Source organism: Humulus lupulus, chromosome 7 (assembly GCF_963169125.1).
Source record: "Humulus lupulus chromosome 7, drHumLupu1.1, whole genome shotgun sequence".
NCBI lineage: Eukaryota > Viridiplantae > Streptophyta > Magnoliopsida > Rosales > Cannabaceae > Humulus > Humulus lupulus.
Genome location: NC_084799.1, coordinates 18646044 through 18665668, shown reverse-complemented (window position 1 = coordinate 18665668; position 19625 = coordinate 18646044). Strand labels below are relative to the sequence as shown.

Sequence of the window (19625 nt, the reverse complement as noted above, 5' to 3'; positions counted from 1 at the left end):
ATTTTTTCATTACTATAAAGTCTTTCGTTTGCATTTTTGTATTTAAAAAATAAAAATAAACTGTACTTGTTTATATATTTAGAAAATAAATAAAAATTATTGTTCTTGTTATATATGCAATTTGTCATTTTGTCTTAAACACTAAATTTAAAGTGAGATGACTGATTTAAAATATTATTTTCTAGCAAAGCTCGAGATGTGTTTTGTTGCTTTGTTTGTATTGCTATCTGACAAAAAAAATATAATAAACATTATTTTACTTTATATTTCTATATGATTCTTGGGCGCATCAAAATAAAATAAATACTAAAAAAGAGAATAAAATAAGAGTAATATAACTAAATGCAACATAAAATATAAGAAAATGAGCCGTTTACATGAAGTGAAAATATATACAACAGAAAAAGAAAACTGAGTTTTCTCCATCAAAAAAAAGGAACGAGTGTAAATAATCAAAGATAAATTTTAATTGAATGTGTTAATTTTAGTATATGGGTACGAGGAGAGTAATAAGATATGTGGTATGATGTATATTTTTTTTGTTATAATATTTTATGTTGACTGACATAATTAAGCGTTGTCCAATTTTTGTCAATTTTGGCATTTAAGAATAATTATATATTCATATGCATGGTATAATGCTTATTATGTAATTTAGACCATAATGAAATTGTTGGTTTAACTAATAGTATTAAAGGCACATAGTTGCACCCTAATAATTATTAGTTGGTCCATTAAGTTATAGTCTGTTGGGCCCAAAATGTTCGGCCCAAAAGGCCTTTCCGTTTTAAATAAATTAAAACAGGTCGTTTTGGTCCTGCAGAGGCTCCAAAGTCAGAAGTCGTGGGTCAGAGACGTCTGCGCCTCTGACCTCTGTATAGTTAATTGAACCAAATACATTTTGGAGGGAAATTCAGTTATTTCCCCCCACCAATTAGGGAGTCAGCTTAACCAACTAACCTCACATTTTTGTTTTATAAATACTGAGCTCTTATTCAAATGAAGGCATCGAAAATCTGACATAGGTATCGGAGTGTCTTTCTTGCAGGTACCCCTGACGGTTCAACGATCGACAAAGTAATCTTCATCATCGGAGAAAGACCGGAGAATTAGAATTCGTCGGCAAATACCTCAAGATATAGAAAGATAAAGTTGTTGCATCGACAAATTGGTGTCGTATGTGGGAAAGTTATTCCCTCTTTAACTTCATCGTTAAATCAAGAAATATTTCCTTGCAATCAAGATTCACCCGAACACAAAAGCCATGCCGCCAAAGAACAACAGAGCACCAGGCACCGTCGCCCAGGTTGCCCCAGCAACGGATGTAGGCGACCAAATCGACAGGATATGTCGACTGCTGGAAACTAGTCAGCAAAGATCCGATGAAGCTATCAAGACACTGACCGAAGCTTAGGCCAGGCTAGAAGCTGAGATCGCAGAATTGCGAAAAGCAAACGAAGCCATACGAAGGGCCCAAGACAAAGAGAATCTCCATCTTGAAATGACTGAAGCTCCGATCGTCCAGGTCGACTCCCTTGGGAGAAACACACACCACGTCAGAGAAGGGTCCCAAGGTCCTCTGCCATCCTCTCCAACTCGTCTTCACTAGGGGTTGATGAGCAACGAGCGGTACGGTACGAAGCACATGCGCGAGCCGGTGCAGAGCCCTCGAGGCCAACCCAACCAGACGCTAGGAAGGGGCCCCGACAAACCCAAGCACGAACCACGCAAGATACACCAGCCGAGGAGCGTACCCCCTCTATCCGGTTCTTGGACTGCTAGAAAGAAGAGATGTTGCGAGAAGTGATGCAGAAGTTCTCGGACGGAAGGTTTGCTCACGCTACTGAACACATGGATTTAGTTTCAAGGACCACCGAAAGATCACCTTTTGCAGAGTGGATACAAAACGAGCCCAAACCACGGGACTTCGTAATCCCTCCACTGCCCGCATTTAATGGAAAATGAGATCCGCTCAATCACCTATTCCAATTCCAGCAGAAGATGGCCTTGGAAGCCAACAATGAAGCCATAAAGTGCAATTTTTTCTGGGCCAGCCCTGCTATGGTTCAGGCAGTTGAAACCTGGTTCTGTCAACAGTTTCAGTGATCTTCGCAGAGCCTTTCTCCAACAGTATAATGCTAACCGCGAAGCACCAAGAATGATGGCAGATCTCTACCGAATCGAGCAAGGCGAAAATGAACACCCAAAGTCATACCTACAACGTTTCATCGACCTCGTACATCAGATCCACGATGTCGAGTGTAACGCCCTACTACCTTAGAGTCGTTACTAAGTGAGTTTAAAATGTGCATTTAACTTGCTAATCAAGCATTTAGCTCAAAAGTGTAACTAAATTGTATTCAAATCACACAATTTTAAAATGTAATCATTCATTGAAAATTATATGTGCTTTACATTAGGGATCCCAAAATACTGTTTATAAATACTTACAACTCAAAATATGTTTAAAGTCAGCTACACAACAAAATAGGATTCAGTACAAAGCATCTCCCAAAAAATACCCCTGGCCGTGACAGCCAGGCAGACCAAACATGTACGCGTTGCCTCATGCTCTCCATACTCATGGTTGGTCAGCCTTCCCCTTGTCCTTACCTGCACCACAGAGAACTCGTGAGCCGAAGCCTAGCAAGAAAACTTCACACAAATAGATAACATGTGTACATCAATCACTCAGCACAAAACAAATCTGCCAACAGGCTAAACACATACAGATGTGCCGTCCCAAGCGCTTTACTAGGCCCTGGGTTCGCGATCCACACCGTAAGGATATCCCAGATATCCTTTAACATCCTACCCTGGTAACTCGCACTCCGCGTGCTAAACGCTGCTCCCGGCCCCCTTGCTGTTCTCGGCCTTCACTGTTCTCGGCCTTCGCCGTTCCCAGCCTTTGTCGTTCATTCACATATATGCATACATAGCATAATTAATCAAACACTTAAACACATATTAACATAATCAATGGGCTATGCCCTACACATAATCATATAGGGCCGTGCCCTGCAACACAACTATGGGGCCTCGCCCTACTCTATGGATATAGCGGTTTTCTTTGTGTCCTGATCTTCTTGAGCACCGAAATCTCGAGCACGGTCCCCTAACCCGAGCCTCGCTGAAAACCTAGTCACAGCATATACATAGCACTCTCATTACTAACCAATTCATAATCATCTCCCAGAACCAATCCCGTGCTCTCGGGATCCCCCGCTTCCCCACACAAGGTAGCGGAAGCATCCCTCGAGCCCCCTGAGCCAAAACCCTAAAAACACATTTTTCCCATGCCTAGAAATTGGCCTAGCGCCGTGGAACAACCCTATAGGGGCTGCAACGCCCAGAGTGGTGCCCTCCTCCTGATTCAGCCTAGTGCCACGGTGCGGAAGAACAAGGTCGCGGCGCTCATACGCGAACCCAATAAATTGTGTTTTTCCCCAACATTTTCCCGAGCCAAAACTCTTCCAAATCAACCCCAAGGTACTTCCAAGTCCCAAACCAACTTAAAACCCCAAATAGACAGTATGGCAACTCAGAAACAACAACAAGAAGCTCAAATACCCTATTAAACCCATAAATCACCTTGTGGTTTAAAACTTTAACAAACTTAAACCACAAACCAGAAAACTTAAACCATTTCAGAATATAACCCTCAGAAATGCATGAAGTTCTTACCTTAAACAAGAATTCGACCTTGAGCTTCCTCCAAATCCAACTTCAAGCTTGTTGACTGCGTTTTTAGCCAACGACGTGAGAACGTCAAATACGACGAACCTTCAAGAGAATGTAAACGACAACAGACGGTATAAACAAGAAAAGTAAATAACACAGAATTTTTATAGTGGTTCAGCCCCGATTGTCGGTAATAGCCTAATCCACTTAGAGTTGTGATTTATAAATCTATACTCAAGATCAGATGGACTATGCCAACTGAGTTTCTTCAGTATAAATTGTGAAAATACAAGAATTCTCTCTAATTTCAGCACTTTCTCTCTCTAGAATAGACAGACCCAATTTTATCTCTCTAGAAAGAATAAGCAGAAGGGACCCTCTTCTCATCCCATCAGCTCTCTATTTATAGAGATGGGATCCTCAACTGATATCCCCTTATAATAGGGATATTTTACTATATTTATTATATTTATATTACAAATAAACATTCAACATTCAAAATGTAACAAACTCCCTATTTGTGGGAAGAATGAGAGATTCCCGCGCATGTTGTTGAAGTTGTATCTGACTTAGTCTCCTCTAGCTAGTTGGTCCACCTCCTACTCACTACCCATGCAAGTGCTGGTTAAACATGCATGGTGGTAGGATATGCATGGTGGTAGGACATGCTTTGGGTGGGCTGAACGTGCATGGTTCTCCTCGAACATGTACTCTCCTCCAGCATGCCATGTCCCTCCTTGAACCAATCTCCTTAGCTTCTCCTCGGACCAAGGTGGTCCGAGGCAACTTCCTTGGCACCTCACCTTGAACAACATTGAGGGAACCTCACCTTGGACAATATTGAGGGAACCTCACCTTGGACAATATTGAGGGAACCTCACCTTGGACAACATTGAGGCAACCTTCTTTAGCATCTCCCAAACATGTCCGATCGAACATTGTATAGACTTTCCTTATGAAAGTCTAAGTCTCCATTCTCTCGCATGAGACTCCTCCTCCTTAGCTATTTACCTTGGACACGTTCGAGCCAACACTTAGAAAACCTTGGGAGGCTTGCCTCCTACACACCCTTGGGGTCTCCTAGGACCACACCCTCCTTGGGGTCTCCTAGGACCACATCCTCCTTGGAGTCTCCTAGGACCACTCCCCTTAGCTCTCCTAGGAGGCACTCTCCTAGATGCATTCTCCTTAGCCTCCTAGGATGCATTCTCCAATTTTTGGGTATAACATTTGCCCCCCAAGTTTATTATACGATTTCCCTCGTATGATAAACTTTTCTTCTAGCAAAATGTTCTCGAGGTCATCCAAAGCTCCTATCCGGTTGACAACTTTCACGTAAACTCCCATGACAGAACTTGTCTTGAACTTTCCTTGTGATTTCTTCAAACTATATTTTCTTGATGTAATGAAAATATAAGCTCCCTTTGTATATGTTGCAAAAACATCATAGTATAGAGGCAGGTTGTTGAATATCCTTGATTTGGTTGCGCTAGGATTAGAATTTATTTTTTTTTTTTTTAAACATCGTGATCCGATCGGATGCTAGGACTAGGGCCCTTGAACAAGATTGTTCGATCGGACACATGCATTAGGCTCCTTGGACATGCTCGGCTTGCACCATGCAAAACATGGTCTCCTTGGATGTGATCCGATCGGACCTGGACACTCTTCTTGGCATCTTCAATCATGTCCGATCGGACAATGCACTTTTGGCCCAAAACTAACTCTATCTTTTGGCTTGTATGGGACTTCTCCTCTCACTTGCTCCGAGCCAACCATTTTGGAACACATGCATGGCCTCCTCGGACATGGTCCGATCGGAGCTTTCATGACATGGTTCGATCGGGCAAAGCTTGACCAAGGAAACGTCCAGCCTTCCTTCACGCGAGCCCAGCGTGAATTCCCCCAGGATGTCCGATCGGGCATGGGAGTTTAAGGGGGTTCAAAGTCTGCTGCCAAGTCGGGCATTTCAATGCAAAGATAGGTAAGTGTGGTCCGATTGGACTACACAATTGCCTAAAGTTTTCAATGCCCGATCGGAAGTGATCACTCGCCTCGTTCAAAGAAATGCATGCCTCAAGCCTTAACAACAGCCCACCATCTCCGATCGGATGCAGCCTAGTTGTTCGGACACCAACACTTAGACGCACACGGGCCTACCTGAACACTTATGGCATCCGCTTTGGCTCTCCTCGGTCATGTCCCAGCTACAAATTTTTGGAAGCCCAAACTAAGGTCCGATCGGACTCTTTGTGGCTTCTCCTTGGACCATGTGATCTGAACTAATCTCCTTGAAGCTCACCTCGAATAGGTCCGAGCCAAGCACTAGGATCCTCCATCCATGTCCGATCGGACATTGCGTGACCTCGGCCAAAATCTAGGTCCTTTGGCGTGGTCCGAGCCATCTTTTTCTTGCCATCTCCTCGGACCAAAATGGTCCAAGGCACCTCTCCCATGGCATGTCCGATCGGACATGACACCCTTCTCCTCGGACCAAAGTGGTCCGAGCTTATCTCTTTCAAGCAAGGTCCGATCGGACCCTTGGCACACATGGGTGAGCTTCTCTCGAACTTGTCCGATCGGAGCTTTCCATTTAGGGACTCCTCAAGTTAAGGTCCGAGCCAAGCATTTTGGAGCTCACCAAGCTTAAGTCCGAGCCAATTCCTTGGCACACATGCATGACTCTCCTCGGACATAGTCCGATCGGAGATATTCAACATGGTTCGATCGGAGATATGCGACATGGTTCTCACGGCCTTTCCTTGAACCAAGGTCCAAGCCAATGTCTTGGCTTCTCCTCGGACATGGCCCGAGCCAAGCATTTGGCTCTTCCATCAAGGTTCGATCGGGTACTTTGTGGCCTCTCCTTGGCCAAGATCCATCTACTTGGACGCAGCTGGGTTCCTCGGACTAGATGCATCTCCATTCCGATCGGATATAATGTAGCTTCCAACCACTCAAGTGTGTTTCTCCTCCTCAGATGCAGCACCTTAGGCACCAATATTTCTGGGCCTAGATCCTTGGACGTAGGCGAGATGCTCCTTGGATCAACATGCATCCGATCGGCCGTCTCAAGGTATGCTTTGACATCACATTTTTCAAACACTTTAAGCATCTGTATTGATCGTGAGCATGGTCAAACAGGCATAAGTCGTGTTGACATGAATGCAATGCAATGCATGGAACAGTAACCAACCTTTTAAGCATACACATCCGATCGGACATAGGCAGCATCCCCATTTGGACGCTTCTCCTTGGAACTAGACACACCTTTCGGACCAAACATGGTATACTCCATGCTATAATTTTTCCAAACATTTCACCTTTAGGCACTCTTAGGACCTTTTAAGAAAGACCATCGAAGCACCTTTGTTCGAGCCTCCCAAAATTATTTTGAGAGATTGATTTTTCTCAATAAATCTTGGTGGAAACTTGACTTCTCCTCCCAAGGAGAAATTTTCATCATGTAGCATTTATTTTGCACGTATTTGTTTGATTTACTCCAGGGAAGTCGATTGGTGATACATGCTTAGCCTACCAGGGAAGTTGTATCTGCTCTCCTGAGCAAGAAAACTTTGCACCTGGTGAGCTAAACTTGTAGCTGTTGGCATTTAGACTTTACTTCTCCTTGTTAACTTAAAACATTCTAAGTCTCCTCTAGACTTAAAAAGTTATAAGTTTTTTGTGAAGAGTAAAGTCACTCTGGTGTATGCCTTAGATTTTCACATGAGTACTTAGTTTTCTAACTTAGAAATTCTAGACATTTCATAAGTCCATGCTAAGTATACTTTCTCACACTCTTATTGCTCTAACATTTTATGAGCATGATGTTTACGGTCACACGAATATCTGCTCCTAACTTGAAATTTTAAAAATTCCAAGTTACTTAAGCTTTGCCAAGCAAGTTAGCTTAATGGCCTTTTTGGACTTCGAAAATTTACAAGTCAGCCTAAAAACAGATATATTACCTCGTGCTCTTATTGCCTGTGTTAAGTTATATACCAGCATACCCCATGTGCCCCCCAGGTGGTTGGAGGTTGAAAGACCCTTAGTCACTTGCTACATGACTGAATCTGTTCGAGCAGTTAACTACTCGTGAAACACATAGAATATATGGAAAATACTCAAGCAGTTGAACACTGCTTGAACACATCGACCAGTTGAACACTACTCGGATAACTAACACACATGCATATTTGTAGCAAGAATCGACCACGCTGCGCGTAGTCTCTTTTATTACTCGTAAATTAAAAATGACAAAACATGTCTAGCAACGAGTCTTAAACAACCAAAATTGTTCAAAATAAAATGATTGGTTAGCAAATAACCAGTTCATACACCAAACTTAAATAACAAGTCTAAAAAACTCGAAACCAAGCTACCACTCTGAAAGCGGTATTTAAAAATAATATCTCCTTCGACGCTCTATGTGCACGCCACTCCAACGATTCCTGCTCCTAGCACTCCTCCTCAGCATACCCCTCCTCTTGCTTCGTTGCTCTCCTCAGCTAAGGGTGGACCTCCACATATAGTGTCTACGGTGAAGTCCACGGGTCCAGGCTGCAAGGGTGGAGATTTTTGTCGCTTGAATCCGGAGTTGCTTCTACCTCCTTCTCCTTGGGGTGTCTCTGCTCGGTACTTCTTCAACTTGCCCGACCGGAGAAGAAATTCTATCTCGTCCTTGAGGTGGTTGCATTCATTTGTGTCGTGACCATAATCTTCATGGAAGCGACAATACTTGTTCATGTCTCTCTTCCTCATCTCTCTCCTGATGGGTGGAGGCTTCTTGTAAGGAACCTCCTCTTGACTAGCAAGATATATCTCTGCTCTACTGGTTGAGAGAGTGGTGTAGTTGGTGAATTGAGGCTCATACTTGGTTGGCTTCTCACTTGAATCCATCTTTGCCTTCTTTTCTTCATGGTGGTCAGACCCATTACTTCTACGTTTCTTTCCACCATCACTAGGAGAGTCAGTTGGTCTGCTTGGGTTGTTTATGCTATTCTCCCCTTTCTCTATCGCATCATCCAAATTCATATATTTTTCCGCCCGGTCAAGAAATTGTTGAAGTGTTGAGATTGGATGGCGATGGATGCTATCCCATAGAGGACTTCGATAAATTATCCCAGCAGATATGGCAACCATCTTCCCTTCGTCTCCTACAGCAGTTGCTCTATTGGCTTCTCTCATGAACCTCTGTATATAGCTCTTTAGAGACTCATCTTTTCTTTGTTTGATATCTGCCAAGTCGTTGGCATAAACTGGTGGAGTCCGGGCAGTGCTAAATTGTCTACAAAACTCCTTCCTGAATGACTCCCAAGAGGTAATGGAGTTTGGTTTAAACCTCCAATACCACTCTTGGGCAGTGTCCGTCAAGGTGGTGGGGAAGACTCTACACCGATAGTCATCACTCACCCCGAGTAGTTCCATCTGGTCCTCAAACTTCCCAACATGTCTTATTGGGTCCGCCTTTTCGGTATAAATTGGCAGTATCGGTGCTTTGTACTTTGCTGGTGGTTGGGCTGCTCTTATTCGAGCAGAGAACGGGCTGCCACTCCGGTAGTCTATCGGATCTATCTCGGAAGGTCGCTTCGACAAACCTTGCACTGCAGCTGCTAGCATGTCAAGCTGGGCTTGGATAGCTGGTGCAACTGATGAGGTTCCAAGGTTTTGACCGCCTGGTCGGGCATTACCATCTGGCACGCCACCGTCAAGTATTTCTAATTGACTGGTAGGACGGTCCAGATTTTGCCCTTCGACCGGGACGGTCCTCCTCTTGTTGGTGATAACGTCCCTCAGATCCTTCTGAGAAGCATGCTCTCCTACCCGATCAAACACCGTACTCTTCGATTTCCCAGTGGGCTTACTACGTGGGACTTCATCTCTCCTGCTACGCCGCTGGTCGGGGTGCAATGGAGGCTTCTTGGCACGCTCTGGGCAGTGTTCTCCTCCTTGTGGGTTGTGGCCCTCCTTTTCCTTGGATTGGCTGGTTGGATGACTATCAGCCTCATCCCCACCATGCCCATCTTTGAACTGAGAGGTCCTCTTCTCTCTAGGAGATTTATTTTGCTCCTGCCCAGGTGGAGTCTTTTTACTGCCCGATCGGTGACTTCTGGAGGGGGTTCTAGAGTGCTCCCCTTGGGTTGAGGTAGTGTGCGATCGAACTCCATCTCCCTCACTAGGTGGGTTATTACCACCCCTCCTTGGTCTATCATTACTCCTACCACCAGCTTCTGTGGTCCTTGCTCCTGGAGTGGTTGCCCCTCGTGCTGTAGCTTGGGCATTGGCCTGGGCCAACTTGGTAGCAGCCTCCAAAGCAAGCGCTGCTTCACGATGTTTCTGGTTGACCTCCTCCTGTTGTTGTCTGAGCTCCTCACTTCTGGCCTCCATATCGCGTTTTTGCTGCTCTAAGGCAGCTCTCTGCCTAGCCATCTCTTCAGCAAACGCCTCTTGCCTATCGTGGAATCGTGCCATCTCCTCCTGGAAGGCCCCCATGGTCTCTTGGAGCTCTTCAACTCCTGGAGTCACATCCTCAAGCATGACCCTAGGTTCATTCTCATGATATTGTGGGCAAGGACCTTCAGATCTAGCAGGTTCTTTAGAGGAGTTCGTCCTCTTGGAAGCAGCAGTGGTGTTCTTAGGCGCCATCTTGCTTCAGGGACCGTCTGTTCTTCTCTTCAGGCTCTCAATGAAAGCACCAAAATGTTGACTGCGTTTTTAGCCAACGACGTGAGAACGTCAAATACGACGAACCTTCAAGAGAATGTAAACGACAACAGACGGTATAAACAAGAAAAGTAAATAACACAGAATTTTTATAGTGGTTCAGCCCCGATTGTCGGTAATAGCCTAATCCACTTAGAGTTGTGATTTATAAATCTATACTCAAGATCAGATGGACTATGCCAACTGAGTTTCTTCAGTATAAATTGTGAAAATACAAGAATTCTCTCTAATTTCAGCACTTTCTCTCTCTAGAATAGACAGACCCAATTTTATCTCTCTAGAAAGAATAAGCAGAAGGGACCCTCTTCTCATCCCATCAGCTCTCTATTTATAGAGATGGGATCCTCAACTGATATCCCCTTATAATAGGGATATTTTACTATATTTATTATATTTATATTACAAATAAACATTCAACATTCAAAATGTAACAAACTCCCTATTTGTGGGAAGAATGAGAGATTCCCGCGCATGTTGTTGAAGTTGTATCTGACTTAGTCTCCTCTAGCTAGTTGGTCCACCTCCTACTCACTACCCATGCAAGTGCTGGTTAAACATGCATGGTGGTAGGATATGCATGGTGGTAGGACATGCTTTGGGTGGGCTGAACGTGCATGGTTCTCCTCGAACATGTACTCTCCTCCAGCATGCCATGTCCCTCCTTGAACCAATCTCCTTAGCTTCTCCTCGGACCAAGGTGGTCCGAGGCAACTTCCTTGGCACCTCACCTTGAACAACATTGAGGGAACCTCACCTTGGACAATATTGAGGGAACCTCACCTTGGACAATATTGAGGGAACCTCACCTTGGACAACATTGAGGCAACCTTCTTTAGCATCTCCCAAACATGTCCGATCGAACATTGTATAGACTTTCCTTATGAAAGTCTAAGTCTCCATTCTCTCGCATGAGACTCCTCCTCCTTAGCTATTTACCTTGGACACGTTCGAGCCAACACTTAGAAAACCTTGGGAGGCTTGCCTCCTACACACCCTTGGGGTCTCCTAGGACCACACCCTCCTTGGGGTCTCCTAGGACCACATCCTCCTTGGAGTCTCCTAGGACCACTCCCCTTAGCTCTCCTAGGAGGCACTCTCCTAGATGCATTCTCCTTAGCCTCCTAGGATGCATTCTCCAATTTTTGGGTATAACAAAGCTAAACCCCTTTGATTCCTAAGTTTAATTCTCATAAACAACAAGCCACAGATCCAGCTTTCAACTTTCATTCTCAAACTCTCAAGAACAAGCTTGGAAACTTAAAGAAAATCAGGGATGAATTCCTTACCTCTATGTTAAACACACCCTTGAGCTAATTCCCATAGCCACAAAAAGCAAAATCCCTCAATTCCTTAGTCTAAAATCCTCAAGATTCTTCAAGCTCCCAACCACCAAGGAGAGGGAAGGAAATAGCCGAATATGAGAGAGAGTGTTGAGAAATTATGTTCCTTTTCCTTTCCTCTGTTTTTGCCAAAATGTTCTAGTATTTCCTAGCCCTTAACTGAGTATAACCAGCTGCCAAAGTGACCTAATTGCCCCTTAAGCTAACCTAAATCCTCATATAACACCAAGGGCGATTTAGTCTTTTAACGCATCCCACTAAGTCCTCGAGTATGCACAAAAATCCCAATTTAATCCCGACACGTCTAAACCATTACTGAATTACTAACCGCTACTCAATAATTCCTAAACACATTATAACATTCCCAAAATACCCCTAAGCTTCTCCCGAGCCGGGTATTTAACCCCGTTGTGACTTTCTAGCTAAAAAACTCTCTAGGACTGTCTCGAATCGTGCACCACAATTATATCACCACTCACACGTGGTATCAATCACAATACACATAAATACGACATTTATGCCCTCAATGTGCTAAAATTACAAATATGCTCCTAACAGCCAAATGGGGCCCACTTGCATATTTAATCACCTAAACATGCACTTCTAATCACATATTCATTAAATTCACATATTAATACAATATATCAATTATTGCCCTCCAAGCACGCTAATCAAGGCCCCAAGCCTTATTAGCAAATTTGGGTCGCTACATCGAGCTAGTCACCACGGCTAACCTCTTCGTCAAAAGCCTACAGGTGGGGTCCCTCTTACATGAAAACCTCACCATGACGCCATCGTACGACATGGGAGAAATCCAGATCTGCGCTGAAGGCGTCTTTAGGGTTCTGGAATTTCAGGAACGTGCGCAGAAGAAGTCAGCCCTTATTTCTACGCCACCAGCAAATAACCCTCCTCCGCCATCTACAAGGGATGACAAAAGGAAAAGACAGGAGACAAATCACATGAAAGGAGGGAAAATACCAAAAGCAAATTGAGATTCAACACGATGCCCCTCTTTTGAATACATCGTCACTCAGGAGGTCATCTATGAAAAAAATAAAGATAGACCCATCTGGCGTGAATCGTACAAAATCACCACTCCCCCGGAAAGAAGGGATAAAATCAGGTTCTGCTTCTTCCACAAGGATCATGGCCACACTATCTTCGAGTGCCACAACCTCCACAATCAGATCCAGGCCCTCATGAGAAGTGGAAGATTAACCCAGTACATTAAAGGGACAAGCAGACCCGGGGTCTCGCAGCCCAACACCGCTTCTGCCTCGACACCACCTGTAGCAGACTCCCTAAATATGGCCTTCACTAGCTCACAAGAGCCTCTCAAACAAATCCCCATGATACACGAGATCGTGGAGCTCACCGAGGAACAAGAGCGGGCATCCAAAATTCATAGAAGAATGGAGGAAAGGGTGAAACGATACAGGTGATTAGGCCTCACCGTCAACCTTGTCGCCTCGAAAGACAGATGCTATCCAACCTCTGCAATCACCTTCACAGAAGACGACTTGCGGGGAGTGCACCTACCCCATGATGACCCTTTAGTCATCTCGTTACAGGTCAACCATTGCCAGCTTGGAAGAGTTTTAGTCGATGGGTGCAGCGGGGTTGATATCCTCTTCTGGGAAGCCTTTCAGAAGATGGGACTCGAAGAAAGTCAGATCAGACCCTCTGTTGCACCAATCTTGGGATTTAACAGCCAAAGGGTATACCCGAAAGGCGTCGTTAGATTAAATGTAGTCGCCGCAGAACGCACCTTGCCAGTGGACTTCCTCATAGTGGACTCCGTCACAAGCTACAACGCCATCATGGGAAGGAGCTGGATCCACAAAATGCAGGGAGTGGTCTCCACTTTACACCAAGTTATGCGGTGCCACGCACCCAATGTCCATTATACAATCGACATAAAAGGGTGTCAGAAGCAGGCAAAGAAATACTTCTTTACCCTGAAAGAGATAAATGATTCTGACATCTCCTCTCCTGACGACAACCCCACCAAATAGCAATCAAAGGATGGCTTACCAGCGTGTCTCAAAGGCATAGATGTAGAGGAAGATCGCAAAAAGCCCCAGAGCACCCTTGATGATCTAGAAGAAATCTGTTAGATGATGATGACCCATCCAAAATAGTGCTGGTAAGTGCCAAACTTCCTGAGGAAGAAAAGCAGACCCTAGTCCAGTTCCTGAAAGCCAGAGTTGGGACTTTTGCCTGGTCTCCGCATGATATACCAGGAATAGACCCTTCTGTCATAAATCACAGCCTCAACATATCAAACAGCTTCCCGCCCGTCAAACAGAGGCAGAGGTGGTTTGCTCCCGAAGTCAACCGGGCCATACAAGAAGAGGTACAACGACTTATGAGCATAGGAGCAATCGAAGAATACATGTATCCCAGTTGGGTAGCCAACCCTATAGTGGTCCCAAAGAAAAATGAAAAAAAAAAAAAAAAAGTATGCATAGACTACACCAACTTGAACAAAGCATGTCCTAAGGATAGCTACCCTCTCCCGAAAATTGATCAAATGATAGATGCCACGGTAGGGTTCAAAAGAATGAGCTTCCTTGATGCCTACTCAGGATTCAATCATATCCCAATGAAGGCAGAAGACCGAATCCACACGGCCTTCATCATAGAGTGCGGCCTATACTGTTACAAAGTTATGCCTTTCGGACTAAAAAATGCAGGAGCGACATACCAGAGGCTAATGCACAAATTTTTTTCCTCATTGCTTGGGAGGAACATGGAAGTATATATCGATGACATGGTCATCAAGTCTCGACTCGATGTTTCACATGTGGAAGATCTAACCGAATGCTTCGACATCCTCGACGCCCATAAGATGAAATTGAATCCAACTAAGTGCGTTTTTGGGGTATCCTCGGGCCAGTTCTTAGGGTATGTGGTCAGCCAGAGAGGCATTGAGGCCAAACTAACCCAGATTGCATCGCTCTCAGAGGTCAAGGAACCTAGAACCATCCGAGACATCCAAGCTCTGACAAGCAAAATCGTAGCACTAAGCATATTTATATCTCGCATGTCCAATCGTTGCAAGCCTTTCCTCCAATGCATCAGGAAATCTACCAACACCACCTGAGGGGCAGAAAAAAATAAAGCATTCAAGGAATTGAAAGCCTATCTGAGCACTCCTTCCATATTAAGCTCTCTCATCCCCAAGGAAGATCTCTTCCTGTACCTGTCTGTTTCGCACTTTGCCGTGAGTTCTGTGCACTTTCGAGAAGACGAAGGCCGACATAAGCCAGTGTTCTATTGCAGTAAGATGCTACTAGACGCTGAAACGCGCTACAACATGATGGATGTTGACTCTCGATTTGGCCAACGACACAGAGTCAGAAATACGACAAGAAATGAGATGATAATCATGAATGAAATCCAATGGTAAAGAAATGACATAGATGATTTATAGTGGTTCGGCCCCAATGAATGGTAATGACCTACCTCCACTTAGTGTTATTATTGATATTGAATATAAATGCTGAGATCAAAGAACTAGGGTTCTTGAGATTCACATGCCTTAGGAGAAAATACAACTTTTGGAGGATAATCGCACTATACGCTCTTTCCCTCAGTATTCAGAAAAAAAATTCAAAAGTCAAAAGTCCCCTCCTTGAGCTCTCTCATGCATATTTATAGGCTCAAGGGGGGTTACATGGGCCAATGGGCCTTAACTATCCTTAATATTCGTGTATCAAGGCAATAAAGAGGAAATAATCAACGTAGTTATTATAAGATTACAATCTTTTAAGGAAACAAACAGAAGCATACGACCAGTCTGGTCACATCTATTCGTGAGGTTTGATAAAGCACCAAGGAGCTGGTCGATAAGCGAACAACACCTCTTCATTTCGACTCTGCCACGTGTGAGAAATTATTGCCACGTCATCAGCAGCCATTTTTGGGTAAACATTTGCCCCCCAAGTTTATTTTACTGCGACCAGCATAAAGTAAACTTAGGAAACTGACCCTTCGCATACCCCACCAAATCTGTCAGAGCCGCCCATACCTTCTCGAAAAAGGTAACTAATCATGTCCAATCAAGTCTTTTCGGTTTCCCAAAAACTTGTTTGACGGCTATTGCACTTCCCCATGCTTCGAAAAAAGTAATTCCATGATTACCTCTCTTACGGTGCCGTGATTAATATAAATAATACCCCAAGATCAAATTTTTACTTTTTACTCTTCACTTATCTACTTTTCTTCAAGAACTCTGAAGAACTGAGCCAAACAACCTAGAAGCTTTCATTGCTGATATAAGGAACTTTCGCTCAGACGCTCAAAACGTTCGTGTTCGTACTCTAATTTTCATCCAAGTAAGTTTTCCAAACCTTTCAGCCGTTTGGGATGCCATGCAAAACCATGTTTTATCTGTTTCGTATCTGAGTTTTTGAATGCTCTTGACCGAAACTGTCTTGGGGTAAATGGGCATATTGATTGATGTTCGATAGGGTAGTGAAATAATGTTTTATAGGAGTTAGGAGTCAGTTTGGTAGTCGAGATTGTAGATTTAGGGCATAAAATTGAAGTAAAAATTCGATTTTTAAGCTAGTTGAAAAACTAGGTTTTTCGCGCCCCTCCAGAGTTGAAAAAGTTTTCTCTGAAAAAACTTTTACTTCCGATTTTTAATCCGTTTCTCAAACTGCTCGTATGAAACTTAGTGTTTTTGCTAGAATGCTACTGGCCGTATAAAAGCTTAACTTTTATATGCGAGCAACATTATTCCAACTCTCAACACAAGTTTTTAGACTTTAAGTTCTCATCTCCCCTTCTCTGTTCGCAAATTTTCATGCAAGATCCATGGGGAGGTGAGAGACCAATTGACGACGACATGTTCGCTCAACTGCTCATGGACGAAGAACAGCCGTCATTACTTATTCCAGACATCCCTTTTTCTCGAATTCCACCTAACAGACCTCACTCAAACCCTTCATACATGGGTAGAGTAAAATCTGCTGCCCAGAAAAAGAAACCATCAAAACCTTATGAAAACCAGCCTATTTCTCATGCAGAAATTCCCTCGACTAGCGGTAGAGCTGAGAGTACTCCCGAGCTAGGAATCCAAACTCAAGCCCAGCTCCGAAACGTCATTCGACCAGATGTCGAATGGTATGTTGCTCCTCCTAGTCGAGTAACGATTAGGATGATTGCCAATTACATCAAGAAGTACGGGCTTCCTGGGGTGACCCTAACCAGAGACCAATGGGTGAATCTGCCTGGAGGCGCCTTTAGTGCCTGATCGAGGTATCACATCGAGGCAGGAGCGATCTTGCCTCTCCATCCTTTCTTTCAAGGAATGGCCAATGATTTTGGGGTCGCTCCTTTCCAAATAACCCCAAATGGGTATAGAATGCTTTCTGCACTCTATATCCTTTATAGTCATAAGAAGTGGCTGGTCCCACGCCACACGAGGTCAACTACCTATTCGGCCTAAAATCCAACCCCAACCAAGAAAACACGGGGTTCTTCCATTTCTGCTACCGGGAAGCAACCCGCAATTTCCTGAGTGATACCACTTTTATATCTAACGTAGGGAAGTACCATCTAGAGTACATTTTGACTACCGATATGGTCGCTAACAACCTGGCCTTCACACAAGGAGGTAATATCTTTGCACCCCTGGTCGTTTATTTTACTTTGATTCTTCATGCATTCCCCTTAGAGATTTAGTGCATTTCAGGTCCATGGCTGTGACCGGCTCCCACTCCAGACATGGAAGTCCGATCAGCCCTCTTGGCCAGCATAACCGATGTAGAGAAAAGCGTCAAACAGCTGGTCATAGAGGCCAATCTGAGGCTAGTCGACCTTCTGGCACCTCACCAGGATGTGAGGGAATCTACCGCGGGGAGTGCTACCGACATTGAAGTCCCCGAACAACCACAAGACGTGTCATAACCTCCCATGAAGAGGGCAACAGGGGTGACTATCAATGAACCAACCGGCGCCCCGCGACCTGCTGCTGCACCGGCCCCTCCAGGGAAGGGCAAGAAGAAGGCCTCAAAGCCTATTTTTGAGTCATCGGATGAGAACGGTACTGATTTTTCACTTTTAGATAGTCTACCTATCCCCTATCACCTTTTTGGCGGGGATGGCAACTTTAAATCCACACCTGCTTTAAATTCAGACTTCTCCAGGCCAGAGAGTGAGTGTAGCACTAGTAAAGTAAATAGTGTAGCGACCAGTTATTATAGTTCGGGTATTATACTTTTAATTTCTCTGCCCTTGTTTCCTAAACTTAGCAAGCTTCTTTATTATATTGCCTAATTGTTCGCTTGTTTCTTCTTTGCAGACATGCCTACCGAATGAGCTTTTGACTTGTATGCCAAATCGGCAAACAAGAAAAAATCCCACAAGCGCCAGTCTGGGGAGGGCTACAGCAATCCCTCCACGAAGAAGTCTCGAACAGAAAACCCTCATGCGCCTACTCCCACAAAGGAGACAACTCCTCCACCAGCTCCTACCAGAGATGCAACTCCGCCGTTTCCAGTAAATCTAGATCCCCCATCTTCGGTTGGACAGACTCCTCCACCAGCTCCAGCCAACCTTACGCCTCCAACTTCCACCGTCCAGCAGCCGGCTGGACGCCGAGAAGAAGCCTCGGGAGACGACCTCACGAGCGTGGTGCTCAATTCAACCAAAGATAGGCTATCCATAATAACAAAGCACCGTCGCAGCCGGGAGGCGATTCAGGAGACTAGCTCCATGGCGGTTGATCAAGTCTTCAACCGCGCACTGAATGAATTGCTTGCAGTAAGTTGCTTTCTTTATTGTACTTTATGAATTTTCTTGCCAATTCGCCCCTACTAACAGCTTTATCTCTTTCTGATCGCAGGGAGTTCTTACCATGACTTCTGGCTGGCGATGCTCGAGGACGCTGACCGCTCAATTCGAGAAGAAAATCAGCGATTAGCTTAGTGCTGCTGAGGCTCAATACGCTGAGCAACTCAAGGCAACTGAAGCAACTCATGCCGAGCAGCTGAAGGTAGTTGAGGCAAAGCATTATGAGGCTCTTAAGGAAGCTGAGGCGAAGCATACTGAGGCTCATAAAGAAGCCAAGGCAAAGCACCTCGAGGTGCTACAAGTGATCGAGGCCAAACTCGCTTCTCTTGAAGAGGAGTTGAAGAAGAAGGAGGGGAGCATTGCCAAGATCACTGCATCTAAGGAGCAGTACAAGGAGAATTCGCTCATAAATTACTGGGAAGCCCACAAGCTTCAAGCTAAACTAGAGATAAGCCGCAAAGAAGTTGCTGCACTGGAGGAATAGAATGTCAGCAACCTTGAAGACTACGAAGGGGCGGCGTTCGAATGCTTTTACCTGTTCTGGAAAAGCAACCCCAGCACTAATTTCTCCTATCTTCCAGACCATATCAAGGAGGCAGAGCTAGCTAGGTGTGTTGCTCGCCTGGAAGAAGAAACAATTCCAAGGTCTCTAGAGATTTCTTTTGCAACCGGTATCGAGGGCGCCCAAGAAGAGGCCGGAGTTACTGTTGACTAGCAGCAACAGAAACCACCACAGGACCCCCCGGCTACTTCATAATCTTATCTTTTTATTTTTGAATTATATGACCTACGGGTCATGATGTAAAAACAATTTATGTTTTTACTTTTATTGCTGCACAGGTAGCTTTTCCCTTTTTATTAAACAGTTACATCTGAGCAGTCATTGCTCACGGTGTAAAAGAATTTATTTTGATATTATAATATTTTTATGTTATTATAATATATGTTTGCATGACCGAACTTAGCATAGTACTTTGAATTGATTTAACAAAATAATAAAATTTTGAAAAATACTCTAAGTACCTTAACATGCTTTCACTTATTTTGCTCATGTGTTTACATACCTTTCGATAT

General features: G+C 44.3%; 1 protein-coding gene across 1 annotated transcript; it reads left to right on the top strand.

The window, feature by feature from the left end:
* Positions 1–16602: 16602 nt before the first annotated feature.
* LOC133791446 (uncharacterized) lies at positions 16603–19035 on the top strand. Its single transcript, XM_062229375.1, has 3 exons — positions 16603–16902; positions 18111–18521; positions 18721–19035. The coding sequence occupies exons 1-3, from the start codon at positions 16603–16605 to the stop codon at positions 19033–19035; spliced, it is 1026 nt and encodes a 341-aa protein (XP_062085359.1).
* Positions 19036–19625: the final 590 nt, after the last annotated feature.